Source organism: Hypoxylon fragiforme, assembly GCF_022984875.1.
Source record: "Hypoxylon fragiforme strain CBS 206.31 chromosome Unknown GGS25scaffold_3, whole genome shotgun sequence".
Lineage (NCBI taxonomy): Eukaryota > Fungi > Ascomycota > Sordariomycetes > Xylariales > Hypoxylaceae > Hypoxylon > Hypoxylon fragiforme.
Window position 1 is genome coordinate 1,161,655 of NW_026054758.1, and position 24,028 is coordinate 1,185,682.

The window sequence follows — 24,028 nt, forward strand, 5'->3', positions numbered from 1 at the left end:
CGTTGTATACCACGGATGCATCGTCCAGGGGTTGAGGCTCGAGAGATAAAAAGCATCTGTATTTATGTTGGATGAACGCATGTACCAGTAAGAATGGTAGGGCGAGACACAGGGTTCACACACCGGTGCTGGACCTGCGAGGCCCTACCCGGGGGAATTTTGTACAAACGCAGGCCGGTCAACACCTTCGATGGGCCAAATTCCTCCGGAAGTAGTAGCATCATGACTTCACGGCTTTAACCAATGGTATGTTCGATAGAGACACAGGCGGAGGGAAAGACGGTTTTTTGATTAATTAGAAAAAGGGTTCTAGGGAAACGGCTGGCGAGGTGGTTCTTTGCTAGTCGTAAATATTCCCCCTTGGTTGAGAGGCATTTCGCCCCCTACAGGAGTTTTAAGGATCTTTGCATGTTTTCCCCCGGTAAGCCTGGTGAAAGCGAAATATCACACTTGTTTTTTGGGTTGTGGGCACCTCTTTTTTTTTCAGTTCAATTCGATACCATTCATGATCCGCAGAAAATTATCGTTCGTTCGTTTGTTTTGAATTATTATTATGAAGTGATGATGATGCTACACTACGGAGTTATGAAAAAAAAAAAAACTATCAAGTTCCTTCCATGCCGATTTTTGTTCTTATGCCTTACATAGGTAAGTAAAACTCCTTGGTCCATGCAAATATAAATATCTTATCTTTAGACGTAACAGTGCCTCATCTCATCCATACATGATTAGGGAGGGGCCTTTGGCCTGGGGGGGGTATCTCTTATTAATTGCCATCCTTTTAGGTATTTAATCCTCCTCGATGACTATGCCCTGCACCTCCACTGGCGGCGCCTCTCCTTGTGTGGTGGAGGACACGTCGCCATCCGCGGTCTCTGTTGTTCCCTCGGTCTTGTTCTCGTCTCTCTTTGTATCGATCCTAGCTTTTACATTGTTATTACTGTGTGGTGCCGATGGAGCGGCGGCAGCGGCGGTGGCAGGTTTACTCGAAGTCCCGTTCTTTTCGCCATTATTATTACTACCACCACCGTTCTTCCCCTTGTTGGCCTTCCTAGCCTTAGCCTTCTCGCGCTTCTCGCGATTCCGGCGCGTCTTCTCCTCGTCGTGGCGCTCTTTCTCCTCGCGGGTGCGCTCGAACTCGAGGCGCGCGCGCTCCTGGGCAACTTCTTCGTCCATCCGCCGCAGGCGCTCGTACTCCCGGCGCCGGCTCGCTTTATACACGTGGAACTCGCCGGACCCCGCGCCGGCGCTTGAGCCCTGCACGTTGGTCACGATTTCGGGAGGGGGTGGGAGTTCTCTGCCTCCGCCGAGCTTCTTGCCATTGGAGGTGGTGGTGGCTACGGAGGGGATCCGGATCTCTTGGTCAGGCTTCGCGAATAGCTGGTCGACGGTGCGCGCTTGTGCGGACACGGGGGTCAGGGCGCGCTTCTTGGTCGGGCGCTTCGAGCGCGGGTCCGCGGACGTGGGGATGCTTTCGGGGCCTTCGCCGGACATGGTTGGGGTAGTAGGGGTCTTGGGAGGATTCGGTTGGTTTGGGGGGGTTTTTTTTTCGGTATCCGGCAACTACCTACTGGGTAGCTAACAAGATCGTCAAGAATTTGGCGCCGCCCCGCCTATCCCTTTCCGATTCCGTCGTGCAGGTGGCCTTGTTATTGAGGCTGAAAAAAAAAGATTTCGTGTTATCTACTTAGTATGGAATTTTTTGGTTCAGGAGTCGGGATCGTATGTTGGTGGCGTGATGCGAACGTTCCTTTTTTGCTTCTTCTTATGTTTATCGCTATGATAGGGAATGAAAAGGGGGTATAATTTTGGTTGGATGATTCGAGAAGCATGCGATAATGTTGGGGAATATTGGATTATTATGGAGAAGAGAGTTGCATTAGCCTGTTCGGTCGATGGCAAGTGAGTTGTTCTGGAAGTGTGGTGTTTTTTTTTTTTTACTTTTCTTCCTTCCACGAGGCTGTAAAAAGATTTATAAAAAGATTTATAATATTCAATGTTGGATGACGAAAGGTAAAGGATGAGGCTACCTATGGTCCTATGCCCAAAAAGAAAGAAAAAGTGGTCCCATTTCCTGGAGGGTAACGCCACACCTCGTACTGTGCATTCGGCAGATAAATGCATAGGCAAACCATACCGGTACCCCGCGGGTCGCCCTTGGCGGCTTGGCCCCTTGCAGCGTGTAAAGCCAAGCACAACCCAAGGCTGGAGCCGAAATCGGGCCCAAATGGGTCAAGATTGCTTTTTTTACATACGTCGTAGTATCCTTCTCCAGCAGGGCTATGAACCAATTAAGATACAGCATTCACAGACAACTGAGCGTTTTAGGCTTTTTTTAGTATTTTTACCCTTTATGCCCTTGACTTCCAGGGGGGGTAACCTAGATAAATTTGGCACAGGTAATGGTATTTTTGAAATTGGTTGGACGAGAGAGGATTTGAAACAACCTTGGAAACCAAACTTTTTACTACTAGTAGTAGTGTGACTGGCACTGACTGCATCACTCACTGACCCCCCCTTGCCCACTGTGTCCACTCTTACTTCACGATTTCAAATCCGGTAAAAATACCTTACTACCTACCACACAGTAAAAGTTACAACCCTACCACAACCTAACCTAACCAGCCTACTAGGTAGTGGCTATTTATACATAGCTATTGGCGTCGTCCGTACTACATGGCAAAGACATAGCAGCCAATTATTCAAACATCACCAACCTATTTAATATCGTACTGTCTCTCAGCCGGTTAGGCGCCAAAGAGGCAAAATTGACTGACAGACAACATCGAAATACGTGGACTACTTCATTCAGTGAATGATTTGGAATTACCCCTCTAGCATAGAGCAGCAGATCGAAATTCAATATCTTCTTTGATAGTCCCTTTCGATCGAGTGACCTTAAGCACCATAGCATTGTGTTTTTATATACAGTTACTTTAACCTTCCAAGCGAACCTCTTCCAAGACAGACACCCGAGTCTTAGTTTATACCACCCACACATCCAGCCAACCAACAAGGCGAAATCGATTTCTCGCCATTCGAAAGTTCACATCGACTAGGAATATCGTAGGAAAGCTCCTCCAAGAAAACAAGTCAAAATGGGTCGTCCAAGACTTATCATATTAATCAGACATGCCCAGTCTGAGGGCAATAGTATGTCGCCACCCCCGCTCGAGACTCAACTGCCAGAAACTCACAGACGACCACTATAGAAAACCGCGAGATCCATCAAACCATCCCTGATCATAGAGTCAAATTGACTCCCGAAGGATGGCAACAAGCCCGAGACGCAGGCCGCCGGCTGCGAAAGCTACTCCGCCCAGACGACACCCTCCAATTCTATACTTCGCCATATCGACGAACGAGAGAAACGACAGAAGGTATCCTGGAGACTCTGTCCTCGGATGATCCCGACCCCTCGCCTTTTAAACGATCCAATATGAAAGTATACGAGGAACCACGCTTAAGAGAACAAGACTTTGGAAACTTCCAGCCCTGCAGTGCTGAGATGGAACGCATGTGGCAAGAGCGTGCTGATTATGGCCACTTCTTCTACCGTATCCCCAACGGAGAGAGCGCTGCCGACGCCTACGATCGTGTCTCGGGCTTCAACGAGAGCTTATGGCGGCAGTTTGGGGAAGATGACTTCCCCAGTGTGTGTGTACTAGGTAGATAACCACATAACCCTCCCTTGCTATTCTTGAACGCCCTTGTCTCTAACATATCAACTTAGTAACTCACGGTCTCATGTCACGAGTCTTCCTCATGAAATGGTATCATTTCTCGGTCGAATACTTCGAGGACTTACGAAACGTGAACCACTGCGAATTCCTCATCATGAAGAAACAAAAGGATAGTGGCAAATATGACCTTGAGAATAACTTGCGGACATGGTCTGAACTCCGTCGAGAGCGGGCTGCCATCAAAGCTAAGGAGGATAAGGAGCTCGCAGAAACGGGGAAGGAGAGAGAACCTGCCAAAATAGAGAGGCAGAGCACTACACCTAGCCAACCACGAAAATGGGGCGGTTGTCCTCATGGCTGCAACCACGGCAAGAACTTTAAGATACGACGCGACTTGGCTGAGCTTAGGCAACACGATGAAAACTGCGCCAAGAACGGTACTACCCATCCTGTCCCTGAAGTTAATGGCAGTATAGCCACTCGTAGGGCGCCGGCGAAGAGATTCCTAGGACCCAACAATTCCGATGACGACTCGGACGATCCTCGGGGTAAGATCCCTCCCCAAATCGACATTACTAAAGCCCAAGATGAGGTTGTTTCTTCGCCGGACGGGACACCTTCTTTCATAACTATAGAGGACCGACTTCGTAACGCGCTTAAGACTCCTCAGAAGTCGTCATTTCTCCACCTTGGTCGCGACTTCGGTGGAACTTATTCAGGTCATGCTAGTGAGGAGGAATTCTCGGAGAACGATGCTCGACTACGCCTCGCTGCTAAGGCGGCGCGCGTTAAGAACGGCGAACGGAACGGGAATCTAGCGAATGTCCGAGAACCCTCGACAACACGCCATACACACGCGAACAGGCTCGGCGACGCACCTAGTAACTCTGATCAGGGGTCTGATGGTGGTGACGAAGCTGAAGATATCGACAAGGCTGAGCGAGAGGATAAGAGCCTTCGGGGGAGCGTATACTAAGCGAAAAAGAAAAACGAAATTGACATTACTGATGTGCTATTACGTGAATAGTAAGCGGTCCATTTGGCAGGCTGGAGATACCCTTTATGATTAGTGCGCATGAATAGAATGGATGTATATTATACAAGCGTACCTAGGTACCTAGGTGTTATAAAAGGACAGCTTTATTTTGGAAAAATGTCTTATGTGTCAACAATTGCAAACACCATGCTGTCGTTTCTGACTTGATGACTTCACCCTTACAGATAGATACATCATTATTATCACAGTAGAAGCATACAAAGTCCATTCTCTTCGTAAGTACATGTGAACTCTCCCTACTTACCTACTAACCTGGGTAGATTTGTCATGTCAGGAGGTAGTGGTCAATGATGTGTATTAGAACATATTCACATATCACGCTTGCTACCTCAGGTATTGCTTGAGATGTAATATTTCGCTTCATGGTAAGCTAGTAAGTACTGTAGATCAACTATCTACCTACCCAACTGTGATGTCGAACAGCAGGTGCGATATCAGCCTCGCGCATATCTAACCTGGGCAGCCGCTCATGGAGGCGGTCCCATTAACGTCGTCAACTGCTTGGGAAGATTCATGATCTCCGAGATGGGGTTGCCGCTGTCGTCGCGGAAGAGTCGCAATACCTAGGTACCTCACATAGGGCTGCGTACACTTGACGGCTTATGCCCAAGAGAGAACAGAGTACCTAGGTAGGTATAGCAAGAGCCTTTTTTCAGCGAGCGAGTTGACGTCTGAATCAATCTCGGTGTTTTGTCGCATTGGGACTAGGCGTGAGATATCAGGCGCCCGGCCTGCTTTTTTTTTTTTCACGTTCGATGGGGCCCGTCCGGGATGTGTGGATCTTGATCCTCGTCGCCGTCATCCTGGTCAAAGGGGACTGGAGGCGGTGGGGTGTCTTCGAGGATGCGTAGTTATGCTTACATTCATCGTGATCAGACTCGAGTGTCGATGAGTCGTCGACGACGTCTGGCATAGTGTCGTCGCCGTTCGGTATAGCGTCTTCGGCTGGCATAGCGTCGTCGACGTCTGGTATAGCGTGTTCGGCTGGATGTAATTCATCACCGCCGCCATTACCCAGAACATAGCCGCTGCGCGTCTTTCTGCGCTTCGATGCCAGAGGTACGGAGCGTTGATTGGGGATTCTAGCTCTTTTTTTTCAGGTGGCATCGTCCTTGAATGTGAGATTCCTTAAATAGTGGAGGCGGATGTGTATAGGAATTGAATAAGCGGGAGAGGAGATGAATAACGGTTTGTATGAGAAAAGATATATATATATATATATATATGAAAACAGCATGAAGTCAAACGCTGTAACCATTATGATGGTCTGTTTACCTTCGAGACGCGCACAATTGCTATCGAGGTAGATGTAGCTTTAAAGCCCCAAGGCACCAACACAACCCCCGACACATATCTCCGGTGTTGGAAGTGTGCATCGAATGAAGGCATACAGCCAGCTCCCCGTTGTGATAGTTCGTTTCGAGGAAATGCCCGTGAAGTGAAGTAGGTGTACGGGCACGGGTACGAACTACAGTAACCCGTCCCCCTTCTCCCCCCCCCCCCCCCCCCCAAAGAAAAATGCCCATTTTATGGTAGATGGAAAAGGGGGAGGGAGTCGGAGGAGGGAATGCAATCGGGGTGTATGCCCCTCCCCCCATTTGAGGGCATTCTTATCAATTATAGCTTGTGTCGGCGCTAGCATACCTAGGTAACGAACAGTACCCGTCGCTGCTCCAGCACCTAATCGGTGTGCTGCGTCCATGTTCGCGTATGTGATACGTGTGATGACAGAGGAGCCAGTTCTCGTCAACATCCTCTCCCTCTCCCCAGAGCAAACCCCTTCTTGAGATGCGGCATTTTTATTGGCAGATGCTTGTGCCGCAGGTATTGCCAGCTCGTGGTCCGTTGTGGTACCACACCACGCCCCCCCCCTCCTCTCTCATTATAAAGGGGGGAAGGGGGTGGCTCTCCAGGCGGACACCCCCAGTCCGCTTTGGTTTGGGCAGTTCTGTGCTCCTTGGCTAGGGCAAGGCGTGCGCAGAGGAAGGACTTCTTGGAGAGGCGCACCCAGCTCTCGCTGCAAGCCGCCCTTCCACTCTGGTCCGGTCTATGCCGGGCCTGTGCTTGTGGCCGACCGACTATCGCTAGCTGCTTCTTCCTGGCTGTCAAGTGCTTCTAGTTTTTTTTTTTTTTTTTAGGTTTTTTTTTCGTTACATCGCTTAGTAGGTCCGCCACGGCACGGCGAGCGCGGAAAAGTCAGGTCCTGGGGAGTCGCTCTTCCAGCGCTGGGTGATGGGGGGCTTTTTTCTCTTTTTTTTCTTTTCGCCCGCTGGTTGGCGGACGCATCAGGTGCGATCTTTCTGTTTGAGATGCAAGGGGAGTCCTCGGGCAGGCGTTTGAATCGGTGGACGCGGCCTGGCAGGGAAGAATCGGGAGGTACTTAAGCGCACCTTGATGAAGACAGGCCTTCAGAGCCTCTCTGGTCCGCATCGCGATAGTGCCGTGCTTACTGTGGGTTGTGCATACGAGGATATGAGAAGAATATGGTATCTAGTGTTTGTGTTTATATAAGTTGATGGGGAGTAAAGATGGTGAGAATATATTTCGTTTTTGTTGGTAGGTAACAGGACATATAGACCAAGGGCGGATAACATGGTGAAGATGTAAGAGTATAAATATGCTGGACTAATCAGTTGAAAGCCTACCAGATGTTGGGTGGCAAACGGGTTAGGAATAGGAGGTAAATAAGGAGAGAAATTAGTCAGGGGTGACAAAAGACTCACTTCGCGTGCTCAAACAGCAACTTAGTTGCCATAGCAATATCAGGGTTATTGCTACCACGCGCCTGGGTAGGGACCAAGTTCTCCAGACTAGCAGATGTTATGCTGAAGTGGACAACTGGTAAGGGGTATTTCGGCTTATATGGGGCTCCTCTCTTCCTGGTTTCAGTAGAGCAACCAAGGCGAGGACGAGGACGAAACGGACCTACTCTTTCGAACGGGTCTGTCTTCTGGCATTTAAGAGGACGCCCTGTATTTCTCTGTCGCTCTCCTTCTGGAGCTGCTGTCTTTTGGATGACCGTGTCTGGATTTGTCCCTCGCCTTCTTTCGCCGCCTCTTACTCGGCCTTTGCGCTTTCAGGCGAGGACAGGCATGGTTATAGGCGATGTGAATGTTGAATTAGGGATAGAGAGTTGGACTATTGTGGTGTCCGTAGATATATATTTCGTCTATAACTATATGGCTCGGTAGCTGTGTAAGATGCTAGGTTAGTACCTAGGTAGGTAATAAATATCCGCGAGAACCAAGATTGTGCACAGGATACCACACAAGCGGAAAGGGGACTGTACAACAAGCTCACCGAAAGTTTCCTTTCCATGCATAGGTATTCTAGGAATAGAGGATAGATATTCCCTTCATGAGCGATGCTTACCTAGGCAAGGGCACTTGCTAGCGGTCTGAGTGTATCGTGACTCATGCCATCGTTTGATTTTGGTCTTACAAAATGCTCATTTGTCTAATACTTAGAGTTGAGATACCCGTATTAGCAAATCAATCAAATCACCATCCGTGTGTTATGTTAATATGATTACCTACCGAGGTAAGTAGTGGTATTGTTTAGCAAGGCATGTGTCACTGAATCAATGAAGACTGCAATCCAGACTGTAGAACCTGTGGTGACTATAAGTCTAGGCTTTTTGATAATCTGCCTAAGTACCCTAGGTTAGCATATTACTTGGAAAGTCGTAGAACAACTCTTTTAAAACCCCTTAGGTACCTACCAACGCGTCATAGCTATTCTATTTGAGTAACCCCTGAGTAGTAGTGACGCTTATGTAGTGATAGAGGATGCACCATGCTAAAACAGCCATGCCACTGTCCAAGATTAGCTCGGATGACTACTACCTACGGTGGAAATATTCATGAAGCTTTGGTGAAGTTTGATGTCTTGTATTCGATACTACCTACTAGGTAGGCAAGTAAGGTACGCACCTAGGAATGGCAACAAACAAAAGAGGACACTGATCGGTTTAATTACAACTCATAGTTTTCTAGACTTTCATACAAGGCAGCATTTCCGTTTTTACAAAAAACAAGAAATCATAAAGAGGCATAAATGAGTCAGGATGTCAGCAAAGCAAGCCATCTCATCTATTTCATCTATGCTGAGAAACCTTTTAGACCAGACCGTTGGTAATAGGGGTATGTCCGTCCTCTCCATAGTTCGCACCTATGTGACTTGCTCAGTATCTTCATTATTTTTCTTTTCCCCCTTTATTCACCGCCGCCTGAGCCATATTGCTGTGCCTTCTTGGCACTGCAAATATCATCCACTCTTAACAAGAGACAAGCAGCCTATAATCAAATTAGCATCCATAGAGTCAAATACGATAGTTATAGAAGCTTACCTCGATAGCCGTCTTGATACTCTGCAGCTTGATGGCTTCTGGCTCCCAGATACCGTACTCCTGCATGTCCACGATGGCTCCAGTGTCACCGTTGATACCCCACGAACTCTTACCCTCTGCTTGCTTGGCACGAAGCTCGGTAAGGACTCTTACCGGACTGGCACCGGCATTCTGTACTAGTGTTCGGGGAATTACTTCCAAAGCATCAGCAACCGCCTTGTATGGCCATTGCTGCACACCCTCAATGTCTCTCGCCAGTTGGTTCAGTCGTACGGATACAGCCATTTCCGTGGCACCGCCACCTGGTGATAATCTGGGGCGGAACATGACATTCCGAGCGACTCCCATAGCGTCCTGAAGATTCCGCTCAATCTCGTTTAGGATATCCTTGGAGGGTCCTCGAAGGAGGATTGTGCAAGCCTTGGGGGTAGTGCACTTGGTAAGGAAAGTAAAGTATTCGTCACCAATCTTCTCGATCTCAAACAGCCCACACTGGGTTCCAATATCCGACTCCTGGAGATCGTCCACCCGGTTCACAATGGTAGCACCAGTAGCGCGTGCTATTCTGTTGTTGTCCGTCTTCCTGACTCTGCGGAGTGCCGTAATGTTGGCCTTCATGAAGTAATGTTGTGCGAGATCTGAGACGCCCTTCTCCGTAATGACCAGGTCGGGCTTGAAGGCTAGAATGGACTCGCACATAGCCTTGACTTGCTCCTCCTCGATTTGTAGAATACGTTCCCAGTCCTCTTCTTTGCTGATTTCAATATTCGTCTGGGACTCTCCCTTCTTGTACTCCAACGGGCAATCCAGAAGAAGAATTCTTGGGTTCTCGATCCTTCTTCGCATCTTGGGGTGCGTAATGTCCTTGTTGAGCATGACTCCGTCCAAGACCCTGCTATCTTCGATCTCGCCACCAGGAACCTTCTCTATACGCGCGTATCGCTTGATATCGACTTCTTGCTTGCCATTTCCTGCTTCCCATGTGACGGTGCGGACGGCGTTGAGAGCTAGACCGCACATTAGGTCGGTCCATCTGGAAACGAACTTGGTACCGATGGAAGAGGAGATTAGGCCAAACATGGCCTTGTCGTCGTTGACATCTATGGGTAAGGATATCTCGTCGATGATCTCTAGGGCATCCTTGAGTGCGCGCTTGAAGGCGGAGATGATAACAACGGGGTGTATGTTTCGCTCTAATTGAGGAAGGGCGTATGCTAGAATCTCACCGGCTAAAGCACTTGTTAGTTGTGAAGACAAGAAGACCCCATGGCCACATAATACTAGTGGTGCTGCTCACCCATAATAATGACGGTGGTTGTGCCGTCGCCAACTTCCTCATCTTGCGTTCTGCTAAGCTCGATCATACTCTTTGCAGCCGGATGTGACACCTCGATTTCTCGTAGAATAGCGTGACCGTCGTTCGTTAGAACAATACCACCCATAGGATCTAGCAGCATCTTCAGCATGGCTTTGGGACCAAGACATGATCGAATAATATCGGAAACACTAGGGATTGAATTTAGCGGGGGGGGAGAAGGTCGAAGAACGGGAGTCATACGTCTTTGCGGCGGCGATGTTGGAAAGCTGAGCCTTTCGTCCAGTTTGCCTATCACCACTTTGGGTGTCTGAGATTTAAATATGGTTAGTCTTGGGCACTGAGCTCACATGGGGGATGGGGGATGGGTGATGGATGATGTATAGTAAATAATGGATGGAGGGGCAACTCACTCATAACCACAACGGGAGCCTGCATCTTGACTGAATTTTGCTTGCAATAACTTGTATATTTAGGGTATTTTTGTTTGATATAGACTGATGTATTATCAGTAATCCCTTATGCGAAAATATTACAGGACAAGTCTTGGGTCGAAATGTCGAAATGTGAAGCTTCAAGGTTGTTTGGTGATCTCGAATAGTGTTTCCCGCCTGGAATTTTTTGGAGCTCCCCCGCGGATAATGGAAAAGTAATTTCACCGTCTACGTGTAGATAAGGTACCTAGGTACTTAGTCTAGGTACCTACATACTAGGTATGTATGTAGTATTTTTGGGGATTATTTTTGGAGATCCACACATATTTCAGTGCAACTGGTCTGTGCGCAACGCACTCTAATTCAACGTCAATAGGGGGGTATTGTACCTTACCCAGCTACACCACCCAGGTATACCATTACAGGTATACCTAGTACCATTACACCTACATCATCACTTCTTATCTAATCTCTGTGTATGGGCATCTCTCTTCTTCACATACTCAACCTTCCAAGTCAAAGCATCTGGATAAACAGAGAATAACGACCATCATCCTATTCTCATTTAGAAGTAGTTTGACGTTGATGATTATGACCATTGAAATCGACCAAGCTCGCCGAAAGATAGTCCGATGTCAGTAGTTAGATCTCCATACGTTCATGGATCTGAGACGACCATTACACCCTTCCGAGATGTAAGAAGCAATGAACCACTCCAGGCGTCATTCGGATGTCTACCGTCAGTAGAGGTGTTATTACACAGTAAGTTGTTTGTTTCCGTCTAGACGATTGTCTCCCCCCTCTGGTGTGAGAGGACTACATTTCATGAGTAAAAAGTCCGAGTCTCCTAGGCCGTCATCTCGTATGAGCAGGTCAACTGATATATCTATCATATTTCTACTACTGTACCAGTCGTCATATCTAGGCGTCATATGACCCTACAGCTTATACACTCGACACGTTCTACAGGGAAGCCAAAGACCCAAGGGATGTTTATCCCTCCTAAGACATACATATATCAGCCAGCTCCCCTTTTTGGCAAGAGAGGGCTAGACACCTGACGCAACTTTCAACTCATCCATTCCAAGTAACCACCCTCCCCCATCTCCCCTCCACAGAATTCCTCTACTGCCTCGTATCCATCACCTCTGATCCATGACCGCCTACCTGTTGGCCACAACTTCTTCCTCGTACATAGAGGACTAGACTACCTATAGCCACGATGTTAGAAGAAAAGCTTGGTAAGTAGTCATCGTAATATGCAGCCAGTAATCTCGTAGGGCATACTGTACATAAGCATAAAATCGCAGTTATATGCCGGAGGAGCATGCTTACTTGCAAGGGGGAACATTGAAGGGAGGGGGCGGAAGTAACATAAGTACGGGGTTTCCAAGATTTGTTCAACTACCGCGACTCTACCTATATCTCGAGACACCGCCAAGACAGGAAGAGCATCGCATCCGATGCTATCATCTAATGGTAAAGAAAAAAGCGAGTACGGTAAATACCTAGTCATTGGATCGCGAAAATAAAAAGGAGGTGGAGGGGGGAAGAGGAAGGAAGGAAGGAAGGAAAAAGAGAAACCTGCACGCCATCGGCAATCAAGCGGAAACAGTCTCGAGGCAAGGCATTGTTGTTGCCGAAGCCGATTTCACAACAGCTCCAAGCGAACCGAAGCCGACAAAACGTGCGATCTAGAGTGTTTGGAGATCTGCAAACTGCGAGCATGCAGATGGCATGCAGATGGGATGGTGGTGGTGGTGGTGGTATGCTTGCGAACGTCTCGTCTCGCATTGAAGCCAAGACTGGAGCACAGCAGGAAACAGGAGCTTACTTACATACTTACTCGCTCTACAGTTGCCGTAGAGGAGTTGAAGTAAGTAAGTAAGTAAGTACATGAAGCAAAGGTGTAAAGTGGTGGACCTCCAAGTGTGTAGGTAAGACCAGCGTCGTATCGCAGAAGGGCTGCGATCTCGGACGCAACCACTATGAGAGACAAGCAGGACGGCAAGATGCATACAGGCGCGGTCCCATGACATGAGTGCTTACGTCCTAACCGGACCACTATATGTGTGTCGTATGCGTAGGTATGTATGTAGGGTTGTGTGTATGTGTTTACGCGCGCGCGAGAGAGAATAGAAAGAGAGCGCGATGGCGACTGTACACACACGACTGCTTATCGTTTCATTTTCCCGGTATTTCTCGTCAGTGGAGGCAAGCAGGCAGGCAAGCATACCACCAGCTAGATCGGAGTAAGGGTGCATGCGTTTGGGCGATATGAACGATCTGAATCGCGATTCGGGTGCTTGCTTGCTTTGTCCTTTCTCGATACCTAGGAGAGACAAGCAATTTTTCTTGCCGAGCGTCACACACCAAATCCAATTACCCGTATAGAGAGTTCTAGGTACACAGTATTAGAGAGATAGAGAAATGAGGGAGGGGAGGGGGGGGGGAGCAAGAGCAAAAATTTGAGGCGTCATGCTGCCACACACAACCTTACGCGGAGGGTTACGTCTCTCGCTCTCTTTCTCTCTCTTATCGGTCGCACACCCAGCCACTTAACCTGACAACCATCGGGTTCAGATATGCCGGGCTTGAGTGTCACGCTGGGCTCCTATCGTAGGGGGCGAATAAAAATTTCAATCACCATCATCGTCACCATCGTCACCATCGTCATTCGAGATCGGATGCGCTGGAGGCAAAAAAGGGTTTGCATTTCGTTTCCCCAAAGTCCCGGCCCTCGCACGTTATTACCGTAGACATTCGCGCGTGACGTCTAGGTAGGTATGTATGTATGTATGTAGATACACAATTTCAATTCCCAGGGTAGTTATTATCTTCACACATCATATCAAAAGTTCGAAATGGCCTGATTTATTAAGATCCTTCTACAAATGACGAGCGATGATTGGAGGTGGTCTGGCAAGCTTGCCAGGTAATGGGATTCTGCCCTTGGACGGTACCGAGGCATCTACTGTGTCTTCCTCGGGCCCCTTACAGCTTGGGCCCTATGTAAATGCGGTAGCCCCTCGTAACCCAAGATAGGGGTGGCGAGTATGTATGTAGGTAGTAGTTCATCCTCGCGTATGATATGGATACCTAGATAGATAGATAGATAGATAGGCAGTGGCCCATATCTCAATTGCCCAGCTTTCCCTCTGTGAAAGAGGTTGGTTTATTCCCGAAGCCGTACCTAAGGTTGGGTGAAACCTCAGAAGAAGTTTTCCCCCCAGATAAACCCCCCTTTCGGTATCGCAGTCCCGTGCGTTCTCTCACCTAGAACTAGGAGAGGACCCGACTACGGACAATTTCGGCGGCTCGACACAGGTAACCCGTAGTTCCCGTCACACGTCGTTCTGCCTACATGTGTACTGCAGCGCTACCGCGACCCTTCTGCTGCTGAACCCTTTGCTCGGAGATGACTCCCATCCGGCGGATTGGGAGGAGTTGGTGCAAGCAAGGAATATATCTTCCTCCCGTGTGCTACTAGGTATAGCTAAAAACCCCCCGTGGGACAGGCGGATACCCTAACAAAGGCCTTCATGCCAGAGTCTCGACGCTGCTGGCCAGGGTTTGCATGCATTGTTTAAGCTGAGCTGAGAGCGGGACAGCGGTTCCCAAGCGGCTGGAAGCGACCAAGTATCATTAGCCCCAGCATCTACATGTCAGGAAGGATGGATGTATGGTGTTTACCTATGTACTGTAGGCAGCTAGGCCAGGGATCGAAAGCTGCTGCCCGCCCTTTCGGACCTCTCCCTTTCAGCTAAACCTAGTCACAGGAGGCAAGGGACACAGAACACAGACAACGGTAATGCGTAACATTAGCGTCTCAGAGAGTACATTTTGTACGATCCAAGTCCCGGTAAAAAAAAAAAAAAGCTCGTACATACATACCTATGTATGTACCTAAAAGGTCAGTGAAATGCCAACGACCCTATTTCCCTTCCCAAGCTTAGGTAAAGAAAAAAACCAAACCTGCAGCCGTAAGTGTGATGGGAAATGAGAACCGCTGCGTCGGTGCGGGGAGGCCAATGAGAGGAAGCGTGGAGAATTTCTCGCCCATTGCTGACGGCAAGCCACATCAAACTTGGGCCTATGCACTGTATGCCCCAAAGAGAAGAAGAAGAAGAAGAAGAAGACGAAGGGTGGTGTGTCGTTATAACCTTGAAAGCAAAGCGAAGCAGCGTGATCCTGCAGCAGGGCGTTGTAGTAGCCACGTTGAGAAACCATAACGTGAAGTTGACGTAGGAATTGGTATTGGCAGCAAGCCAGCCCCCCCCCCCCAATCAAAGTGGCGGCCTTTCAAGTCAGTCGTGACATATGTATTAGCTAAAAAGTCTCCAAAGGTTCAGGCGTACATAGGCGATCGCTAGTTTTTCTTCAAGTTCCAGAACGTGGGAAGCTCGTGGCTTGCCCTCGCAAAAAAAGGAAAAGCAAAAAAAAAAAAAAAAAAAAAAAATGATGATGATGATATAACAGAAACATGGCTCTGTCAAGGTTCTACGGCTACCTAATCTTGTGTCTCTCATCAGGAACTTGACTCTTGGGCTGACGTTCGAGATACCTACCTAGGTAGGTAGCTAGGTAGGCTGTAGATAGGGAGGAGATGCTGTCTCGCAGCCACGGACTGGTCCTGCACAAAGGCGAATCAGGGAAGCCGTCTAATGTGAGATGTAGTTTATGCACCTTACCTAGCTACCTAGCTACCCATGCGTAGTAGTAGGTAAAGCACATTCATTCTACGGACAATGCCGACTGCCATTACAGATTAATGAAAACTGAGCTCTAGACCCGACATGCACAGGTAGGCGATGGCGAGTCTGGCCCCGTCGTGTAACGGGATGTTTCGCCTCATCACAACTCTTATGCTTGGTTCTTGCTTTCGTGCCAACATACCCAAGTAGGTACCTACCTAGTATTCCTTTGCTGTTCCTAGATGTGATGCAGTCTCAGATGCGTCTTCTTGCACAACACGAGGGGCCATGCGGCAACGGAAAGAAGACAACAACAACAACAACCCAAGCGAAGAAGCCCGAGCGAAATTGTGTCACGGTAACGGCCGATCACGGGCGACGGAGCAGATATTGCGTTGCAGTAAGGCAGACAAGCTGGTACGATAGATATATTGCCATCTTCTGCGGCTGCATATACAAGAAAGAAAGGAGGACAGCACGACATCTCCTACCTGCCTGCCTGCCTACCTAATGCGCCATACAACAACATGCATTCCACTATATTCGATCCTGATTCCAAGGAGTCCAGTGCCTATATTGGGTAGTAGTGCTAGTGCTGTGTCACCTGTAAAAATTTCAACTATAGGTAAGAGTCAGCGTCTACCACTTAGATAGTAGGGACGTAGGTGTCGTTGCTAGGTAGGCTGGCAGGTCGGTTCCAGTTAGTTGACGGCTGTGGTTCGATGTTTTGACAGGGGCAACAAGGCATTTCGATGTGTAACATGACGTGTCGTCTTCTGTTCGACAGGCTCAAGGTAGTTTAGTTATTAATTATCCTAGGTATCATCCTAGGTAGGTTGTGTTGGTAGGCTAGGTAGGTACCTGCCTACGATTATCTTACATCCATACCTACATACATACCTAGAATTATGTGTAGGTATGTATGTTGTTCAAGTTCCATTGAATGACTCAAAGAAAAAGATCCATGAAACAAATGGCTCAGTCAGCACGGAGAGACGACTTCAAGCGGCTAGACATGCAGCGGCAGCAGCATCCATGGTAGGTAAGGTAATTATTGAGTCGACGCCCCCCGAGAGGGTTTTTTCGGTATGCACGGCAGAGTCCTTTCAATCCAACAGCTCTCTTGGAGCTACATACTACTTACACTAGCGAACAGTGAGCAATTCTAAAACGACCCTCGAGAAATCTGGAGTGTGTATGATCGCCATTGTAGATCGAGGACAACCAAGTTTCAACCAACGTCATGGGTTTAACCCATGTTATTCTCGTGTATGGAATCCATGTCAGATATTTGTATGTATGAGACTCGTTTAGTAGTACTTTGTAAGCTGTGTACCTATCCATGACTGAACTGGAATGCGGCTGACGACGAATTCTCCGGTATTTTATTTTATTACATGTATCTTTTGGTTCGTTACAAGGTTCACAATCCTCATTAACTGTGTAGGTATGTATGTAGTTATTCCTAAGTAGTTTAGTAGAACATGGGATAGGGGATGGCACAGCATGCCTACATACATAGTACCTGAGAGGGTGACTCTTGACAGCGGCTTACTGAACCAACTAGGTTAAAAGCCAACTAGGCTTAGGAACTTTTACTTAAGTGTTACGTACAGCACTGAGGTCTCTGTATCAACATTAGTTATGTAGGTATCACTGTATCAGCCAATGCTGTTACTACATGTCCACCTAGTGCAGGTAGTCATGCACAGCCGTCTATGAACTACATACATTGGTATGATAAGGCAATGCCAAGCATATAGAATGCGGGGTTTTAGCTGATACGACCCTGAGATATACAAGCTTGGTAAGTTCCACATTCCTTTTCAATGTTCCAATAGCTGTAAAACGGAAGCCGTACTTTTGTTGGTCGAGGTGGGAAGATAGGCTGCATAGAAGACAATGCCAATGTTCGGTTGTCCTATTACCAAACGAGCCATCGAGCCAGACCTATGGGTAGCCTCTGGGCGCACTTCCATGAGCAGCTATTATAGTAGTCGATATATTGATATATATACGGATATCAATCATATCATAGTACCCTAGGTAGTAATGCCCCAGACCAGGTGCAGAGGCAGCAGAGCGACAATGCGCAATGCGTCAACGGAGGTCCGGCAGATAGACCCTCCGAAAAGGACTTGACCTCCTTACCTATCAACTATGTATCAACCTTGGAAGATCAAATTGGGGTCGAATATGATATCGTAGGTACCTAAGCATGCATGCATCTCCATGTTGTTTCTATAGGTAGATAACGTACCTTACGGAGTACAGCAGAGCCATACAGCAGAGCCATACAGCAGAGCCATACAGCAGAGCCATACAGCAGAGCCTATATGTGAACATCCACATCCACATACATGGGACACTACATATCATCATTGATATTCGTAGAACCAACTGTATAAACCAATACATATGCATAAAACCGATAGCAGTTTCAATATACCTAGGTATTCCGACGCTCCCGATGCTCCCGATGCCCCTATTCAGGATATCGAACAGTATGACCCGTATTACATTTACTACTACATGAAATCGAATGCATCGAATGCAGCGAATGCAACTCCTGGTCGGACGAATGAAAATCTTTGTGTAACTTGGGGGCCACGACGTATGAAGACCGAAAGGGATATACTCGCAGGAGAAGTTGCTAAATTGGGATTGATCGTCGCTTAGGCACACTGAAGAGGTGTGTAGGTTAGGTATGTTGTATTTTTAGTGACAAGAATGTTAAAAGTTCATTACTACTAGTTAGTAGTATTACCATTGAGAAGAACATTGAAGATTTTGGAGTTTGGAAAAAAAAAAAAAAAAAAAAAAAAAAAAGGAGAAAGGACTAGAAAAAAAAGAGATACGGCTTCTACCGAATTGACCACGATTATCCCAACCTGGTTTGCGGCAGCGACGGTGGATAACAAAACGGATACTAAGGAACAGGGTACTTATATCTTCATGGGCTTTTTGTTGGTGTTGTATGTACCTAGGTAGTTATGAACATTGACCATAAGAGCCTTGAGATTTCAAGGGTCTTTACGCTAACTGTATTAGTGCTTAGTGTCCTTGGTTGGTGCAAATGTCCTGATGAATATCGAAATGTCATTGGGGGATTGCTCATAATCCGGGGTTGATGGCAAGGATCTAACTGGGGAAAGGCTGTTTTCTTTCGGGCAAAACCCCGATGCGAGGCACAAATATGTACTATGTACACTGTACTGGAAATTTGACGGGAATTAAATTCTCTTTCGCTTTCGTTTAAGGTAACATCAGAGCCTTAAGGCTAAGGCTCTTAGCACCCTCGAGCTACCCAGAACCGCCCAGAACTAGTTACCTAGGGACCTAGGGTAACGCCCATGTTTAGTGTCGAGCTAGCAGAACAATGTGCCGATTAATAATCCTCACTCTTACATTATGATAGCTAATTAATCTCTTTTTAGTTCTTAAAACACTCGCGTATTCTCCAGGACCCCAGCATCATACCCAGCATCATACCCAGCATCATACCCAGCATCATACCCAGCATCATACCCAGCATCATACCCAGCATACGCCCAGCATACACCTGGTTTGATAGACAGTCGAGATCTGTGGAACTAGAGTTAAGGCTTAGCCTTGCGATGAGTAGATGATATGATATCTGACAGTACGCCGTACGCCGTTGACACTTACATAGTACACATTTTAAACCCAGTCGCAAATCTATTTTGACCACCTCCTTACTTAACCTGGAAATATCCAATGCTAAGAATGAAATTATGATTGCTAATGTAGTTATCTGACCTAGCCTCTCTCCTTACAGTACTTTTACTAGTACTGAGTACCTACACCACCTAGGGTAGGTACATAGTCTTGAACTTCGTTTCCAGATCGCTAGCAAGTTTGGAATCTCCAGAAATCTATTGTCAAAAGGACCAAACAGGTGGGCCGTGTCCTTCAATGTTAAACTACTACTAGGTAATAGTAGGTATTAATGAACATCTGGGATTCTGGGTAGGTACATACATGCCTTATTACCCAGTCATACACATAGGTGGTCCATCGTCCAACAAACTCACAATTATCGTGCAATTATGGCGCAATATGCGTAATTAAGACAAGAAAAATACAGCATGATTACATCCAGATAATTTGACCACTCAATACGGCACATACATATGTACTGGCTCCTCCTTTTTGTCTTGGCGATGCACAACGACGTAGGTCGATGCTCATGTGACCAGAGTCTCCTGCCGGTAAGCGACATGAATCACACTTCACTTCTGGGGGACAGCAGTTCACGCCCACGGAGGGTCTCGTCTGAGGTGATACTACATACCAGCTTTAGCCTCTTCTTCCTCTTCTTCTGCTGCTTCCCCTGCAAGGAGGCCTGCAAGGCACCAATATTAGGCCCCAGAGCACTGGTATCATCATCATGGGATGGGTGGTGGGCTACACGTAGATAGTTAGGCAAGGTACCTTAATAATGGCCAACATTTATACCCGACGCCGACTCACGATATGACAAATCTACGTGTTCTGTCAAATAAAAGATCTTTGACGGATATACTTTTCAAGCATGGGTACTGCGACTATGCCGTTCCTGCATACGAGCCCTGCCATAATAGTCGGCACAAGAAAAGATTCTACAGCTGATTACCACATGGTTCAACTCCCTAGACAAGCACTCTATACCCCAAAGCGGACGAACACGGCTGACGATATCTCACATTTCTCAGCTTAATAAACGAGAAGCCCTGTGACCTAGATAAATGCACTGTAGTTTGAAGAAATTAGGCTGTTGGGGATAGTAAGCAACTACTACGTAGGTAGGTAAGATGTTCTGGCCCGGATTCGAATCCAACTCTTTTGGAGAACACCCTTCCACCCCTCCTCGTGATAATACCTAATCCTCACGATCCCGAACCTTCGTCCCAACCGAATGGGACGCACTGCTTATCGGGTAATATTCTGGGCAATAGAGAGACTCATTTCCAAGAATTCGGCTACCGCCGAACAAGAGAGGACGAGAAAGGTATAGACATAAGAAAAAAAAAACTTTCAAAAATTCGCCTTCGCAAAAAGGATCGCTAGGCCCGAAACTTACTGCTCTGATTCTAGCCTAGCTTGGCCCGTCTTGATTATCACTAATGATCGTAGCGTGTGTTTCCAATTCCAAGGTAGGTAGGTATGTACTACTATGTAGTGCATGTACAGTAGTTATGTTGTATTGCACCGCCAATCAAACTAGCCATCAGGCACCAAGATACCTCCATCTAAGGTTCTGCGCAGCCTGGATGAACACTAGGCCATATTGATTGTTATACGCTTCGGCTCCGTAGCCTTAAAGAAAGAGAGAGAAAAAAATGGTGAGTGAGCCGACAAGGTATGCATTAGCTGACAAGACAAACAGGGACGCACTTGAAGAGATATTGGCTTAGTTAGTGGACGATGAGAAAAGTAAAGCTCGACCCAATCCCTTGGGAATAATATCGCGCATCTGGACCAATCAGGATCATAGTTACGGGGGTTGTGTTCAGGTTCTTCTCTCGCTCCGTTCCAAATCTAGAATTCCTCTCATGGTGAGAGAAATTTTTAAAAAAAAATGGTGGCTGTCGCTCCCCTAAACCACATACATACATGCCCACATACCATACCATACCATACCTAAGCTAGCTGAATGACACATGCCCACGTTTTCTCCAAGCTAGGTTCTCTGTATTAAATGAAGTCGGCGACTTCAAAATCCAAAGGTTGCCGCGCTTGCGAGCTAAAACCCCAGGCAAATTATCTTTAGTGCATTGATAGCGTTGGTTGCTGCTCAAGGCTCAAGGCTCATGGTAACTAATTATGTATATAAAATTTAGGGCTTTGGGGGGTTAGGAGGAACGGAGGGTGGAGGGGCGGGCAGCGGGCTTGGTTCGTCAATTTGTGTCTATCGAACGCCAAATTAGAGCAAAAGGAGTTAAGAGGCTGAATTAAACCCGCCGATGATCATCGACAGGAGACTTGTACTACCATCGCAAGGTACTAGGTTAACAGTTAGTTAACTAGGTACTAGGTATCATAACTACCTAGATTCATAGCAAGAGAGAAGAGACACCAAAAATATGTCTCCATCTTTCCTGGCCTTAACCGCGCTCAGGTCGCAAGGTGTCCCTTGGTAATCAAGCGATCAGCTAAGCGAAAAAGATGCTGTTCAGTGTTCACAGACCGTTCAGTGTTCCACCATCAGCCCGTGCCGCTTTGCTTGCTTGCTTGCTCTGGCGCGTCCCGTCCCTTTTTGGTAACTGACTTGAGCCTTTTGTCCCTTCTTCCCTTACCTTGGCCTCGGAAATTCGAGGCGTTCCGAAGTCCGCCATGACGGGAAAACCCATCTCTACCTACTAGTAGGCTTAAGGCTAGCAGGCTGTATGTATGTAAATCTCACTTACAACATAGACCTACTACTAGACCTATGTACTGTAGGTACTAGGTAGCACACACAAAAAATGAAACCCATTGGCTTGGGATACGTTTCACCATATGAACGGTTTAGGATAAAAGAATTCTCGGAGGCAACGAACGCCTTCGCTCTCGCCCATCACCCCCAAAAAGAGTTTGATGGATTACATACATACATACATACTACAGTAAACCTTGGCCATAACGATTCGGTAGACAACGATATTTTTGTATAACGATATAATTTTGGGAACATTGCAATTTTGTATGGGAAATAACGATATTTTAACCTTAGCGATATATCGTTAATTTTTTGACCGCCACCACCAAGATCGTTATGGACCATGTGTAAAAAACCGTTTATTTTGATAAAATTTTGGTGGAATAAGTGGAATTTTGCGTTTGGTAGCCAATTGGACTGCCCTTTTTTCAGGTAAATCTAATCACCGCCACGATATCTAATCGCCGAAAAATTGGCTTACTGCATAATATCTATTGTACAATATTTTTCATAAAATAGTAAGTACCTTTTTCAATAAAATGGCAGTAAAGGTACAACGGCATTACACGGACCATGACAGTGGGTCCATTTCTACATAACGATATCTCTCTATAACGAATTAAGGGTGGTGTTTTTTCCATATCGTTATGGCCAAGGTTTACTGTACTAACCTACTACTACATACCATATAGTAAAGGTTAACTATTATATACACATATAAAATCACACAATCTCAAATTTCCCAGCTCTGAGGATCCGATGATTATAGCCTCTTGGCTATGACGCCTTTTGCGCTCCTCATTGGATACCCTACAGGGGGGACTTTTATAAACTCGTTCATGCACACGTTGTCTGCCGACCTGACCGAACTTGGCGTCGTGCTTACAAAAATGGAAAAATGTGACGAGTTAATTTTCCAAGGGGGAAGGGGGGGGGGGGAGTGTTGAGGTTACATGGTAATAAACAACCCAATCATTGATTAGTATGAAAGAAGGTGTTCTCTCCTTAGGGGAGAAAAAGGGTAGTCTCGGTATGAGGAGAGTAAGTGATATAGTTGGAATATCCGGATTGGTTCGGAAATATAGCATGAGGACGTAGTATCTTGAAAACCAAAAATCACATCAACTTCGACCTCAATTCGATGTTCTGTGGGACCAAATAGTGGCTAGATACGCGTGGGGGTCGGATAGAAACAGAGGATAGATTAGATGCCTACTAACTAACTAGCCATGTAGTTACTAGGTATCACTAGGCAATATCTTTACATACATTAGGTTAGCCAGATGGAAAATGCCGGATCAGCGATCGGCCTTCTTCTATGTAGGGATTCCACGCTTGGGCTGGCGTACGGACCGAGTTTATTATTCGTTACCTGGCTTTAACTCCCTCTTCCGATCCCGTTTCGGTTTGACCATCTCGAACGCCATGTCCGTTACCTGTCAGGCGTTGGTTTTCCCTCCTGAGATATGATAGGTATTTTCCGAACCACCCCCCAAATGCCCCCCCCCCCCTGGCCGCAGATGCAGGACATGCACAGGTTGGGGGGATAACGGTGGATGTTCGGAATAGATAGGGTGGCCAAGCCACATTCTTGCATGTCTCCATACATTGGTAGCCGCGTGCTCCCCTGATTCTCCAGTATCTCAAGACAAAACCCACCATTCTAATCTCAAGTGACCTTACTTCACGAGGTTATCATACATATCTTACATTGCACATATCTAGGTACCCGAGGTACCCTGCCTACCCAGCTACCTATCCTAACTACAGTAGAGCTTGCTTTTGCATACATATGTACATATGTGCATCAAATGTCACCCCAGAAAATTGCCGAGCTTGGTGCGGGTATGTAGCTCTAGGTAGGTAGATAGGAGAAAAGGAGCTCTTGGTATGTATGAGCTAGTGTAGTGGTCTGGCAATAACCAAGTACCCAGGGTAATAGGTAGGTAACGTCTTTGAAGATTGATTGTTCGGAAACTGAAAGGATTTGCTATATTGTACCATATTACAAACCAGAGACCAAGATGTCGCAATTGTTAAATTAGTGATTAGTGCGTTACTGAGCCCCTTCAAGAG

General features: G+C 47.0%; 5 protein-coding genes across 5 annotated transcripts; 2 read left to right on the forward strand and 3 right to left on the reverse strand.

The window, feature by feature from the left end:
- Positions 1-789: 789 nt before the first annotated feature.
- Positions 790-1,494, reverse strand: GGS25DRAFT_519238 (DUF1168-domain-containing protein; the record flags this gene model as incomplete). Its single annotated transcript, XM_049263664.1, has 1 exon — positions 790-1,494. The coding sequence occupies one exon, from the start codon at positions 1,492-1,494 to the stop codon at positions 790-792; it is 705 nt and encodes a 234-aa protein (XP_049118707.1).
- A 1,604-nt stretch (positions 1,495-3,098) lies between these two features.
- On the forward strand, positions 3,099-4,659 carry GGS25DRAFT_519239 (phosphoglycerate mutase-like protein; the record flags this gene model as incomplete). The annotated part of the gene is made up of 3 exons (XM_049263665.1): positions 3,099-3,153; positions 3,213-3,653; positions 3,734-4,659. 3 exons carry the CDS (start codon positions 3,099-3,101, stop codon positions 4,657-4,659), a joined length of 1,422 nt encoding a protein of 473 aa, XP_049118708.1.
- A 3,950-nt stretch (positions 4,660-8,609) lies between these two features.
- Positions 8,610-11,080, reverse strand: GGS25DRAFT_173772 (T-complex protein 1). Its single transcript, XM_049256580.1, has 5 exons — positions 10,817-11,080; positions 10,647-10,713; positions 10,386-10,594; positions 9,089-10,317; positions 8,610-9,035 (listed from the first exon to the last, which is right to left on the reverse strand). Exons 1-5 carry the CDS (start codon positions 10,839-10,841, stop codon positions 8,955-8,957), a joined length of 1,611 nt encoding a protein of 536 aa, XP_049118709.1. The 5' UTR covers positions 10,842-11,080; the 3' UTR covers positions 8,610-8,954.
- Positions 11,081-14,035: 2,955 nt separating this feature from the next.
- GGS25DRAFT_174070 (uncharacterized protein) lies at positions 14,036-15,460 on the reverse strand. The gene is made up of 3 exons (XM_049256582.1): positions 15,196-15,460; positions 14,732-15,136; positions 14,036-14,462 (listed from the first exon to the last, which is right to left on the reverse strand). The coding sequence occupies exons 1-2, from the start codon at positions 15,364-15,366 to the stop codon at positions 14,744-14,746; spliced, it is 564 nt and encodes a 187-aa protein (XP_049118710.1). The 5' UTR covers positions 15,367-15,460; the 3' UTR covers positions 14,036-14,462; positions 14,732-14,743.
- A 3,594-nt stretch (positions 15,461-19,054) lies between these two features.
- GGS25DRAFT_480706 (uncharacterized protein) lies at positions 19,055-20,002 on the forward strand. Its single transcript, XM_049260106.1, has 2 exons — positions 19,055-19,448; positions 19,524-20,002. The coding sequence occupies exon 2, from the start codon at positions 19,686-19,688 to the stop codon at positions 19,971-19,973; it is 288 nt and encodes a 95-aa protein (XP_049118711.1). The 5' UTR covers positions 19,055-19,448; positions 19,524-19,685; the 3' UTR covers positions 19,974-20,002.
- Positions 20,003-24,028: the final 4,026 nt, after the last annotated feature.

Excerpts from the sequence above, each read along its gene's own strand:
- GGS25DRAFT_173772 (XM_049256580.1), bottom strand. The coding sequence starts at position 10,841 with ATGCAGGCTCCCGTTGTGGTTATGA. Across the intron at positions 10,714-10,816 it reads GGCTCCCGTTGTGGTTATGA|ACACCCAAAGTGGTGATAGG; the intron begins GTGAGTTGCCCC and ends TTTAAATCTCAG. Across the intron at positions 9,036-9,088 it reads GTATCAAGACGGCTATCGAG|GCTGCTTGTCTCTTGTTAAG; the intron begins GTAAGCTTCTAT and ends ATTTGATTATAG.
- GGS25DRAFT_174070 (XM_049256582.1), bottom strand. The coding sequence starts at position 15,366 with ATGAGAGACACAAGATTAGGTAGCCGTAGAACCTTGACAGAGCCATGT. Across the intron at positions 15,137-15,195 it reads AAAAACTAGCGATCGCCTAT|GCCGCCACTTTGATTGGGGG; the intron begins GTACGCCTGAAC and ends CTGACTTGAAAG.
- GGS25DRAFT_480706 (XM_049260106.1), top strand. The coding sequence starts at position 19,686 with ATGTACTGGCTCCTCCTTTTTGTCTTGGCGATGCACAACGACGTAGGT.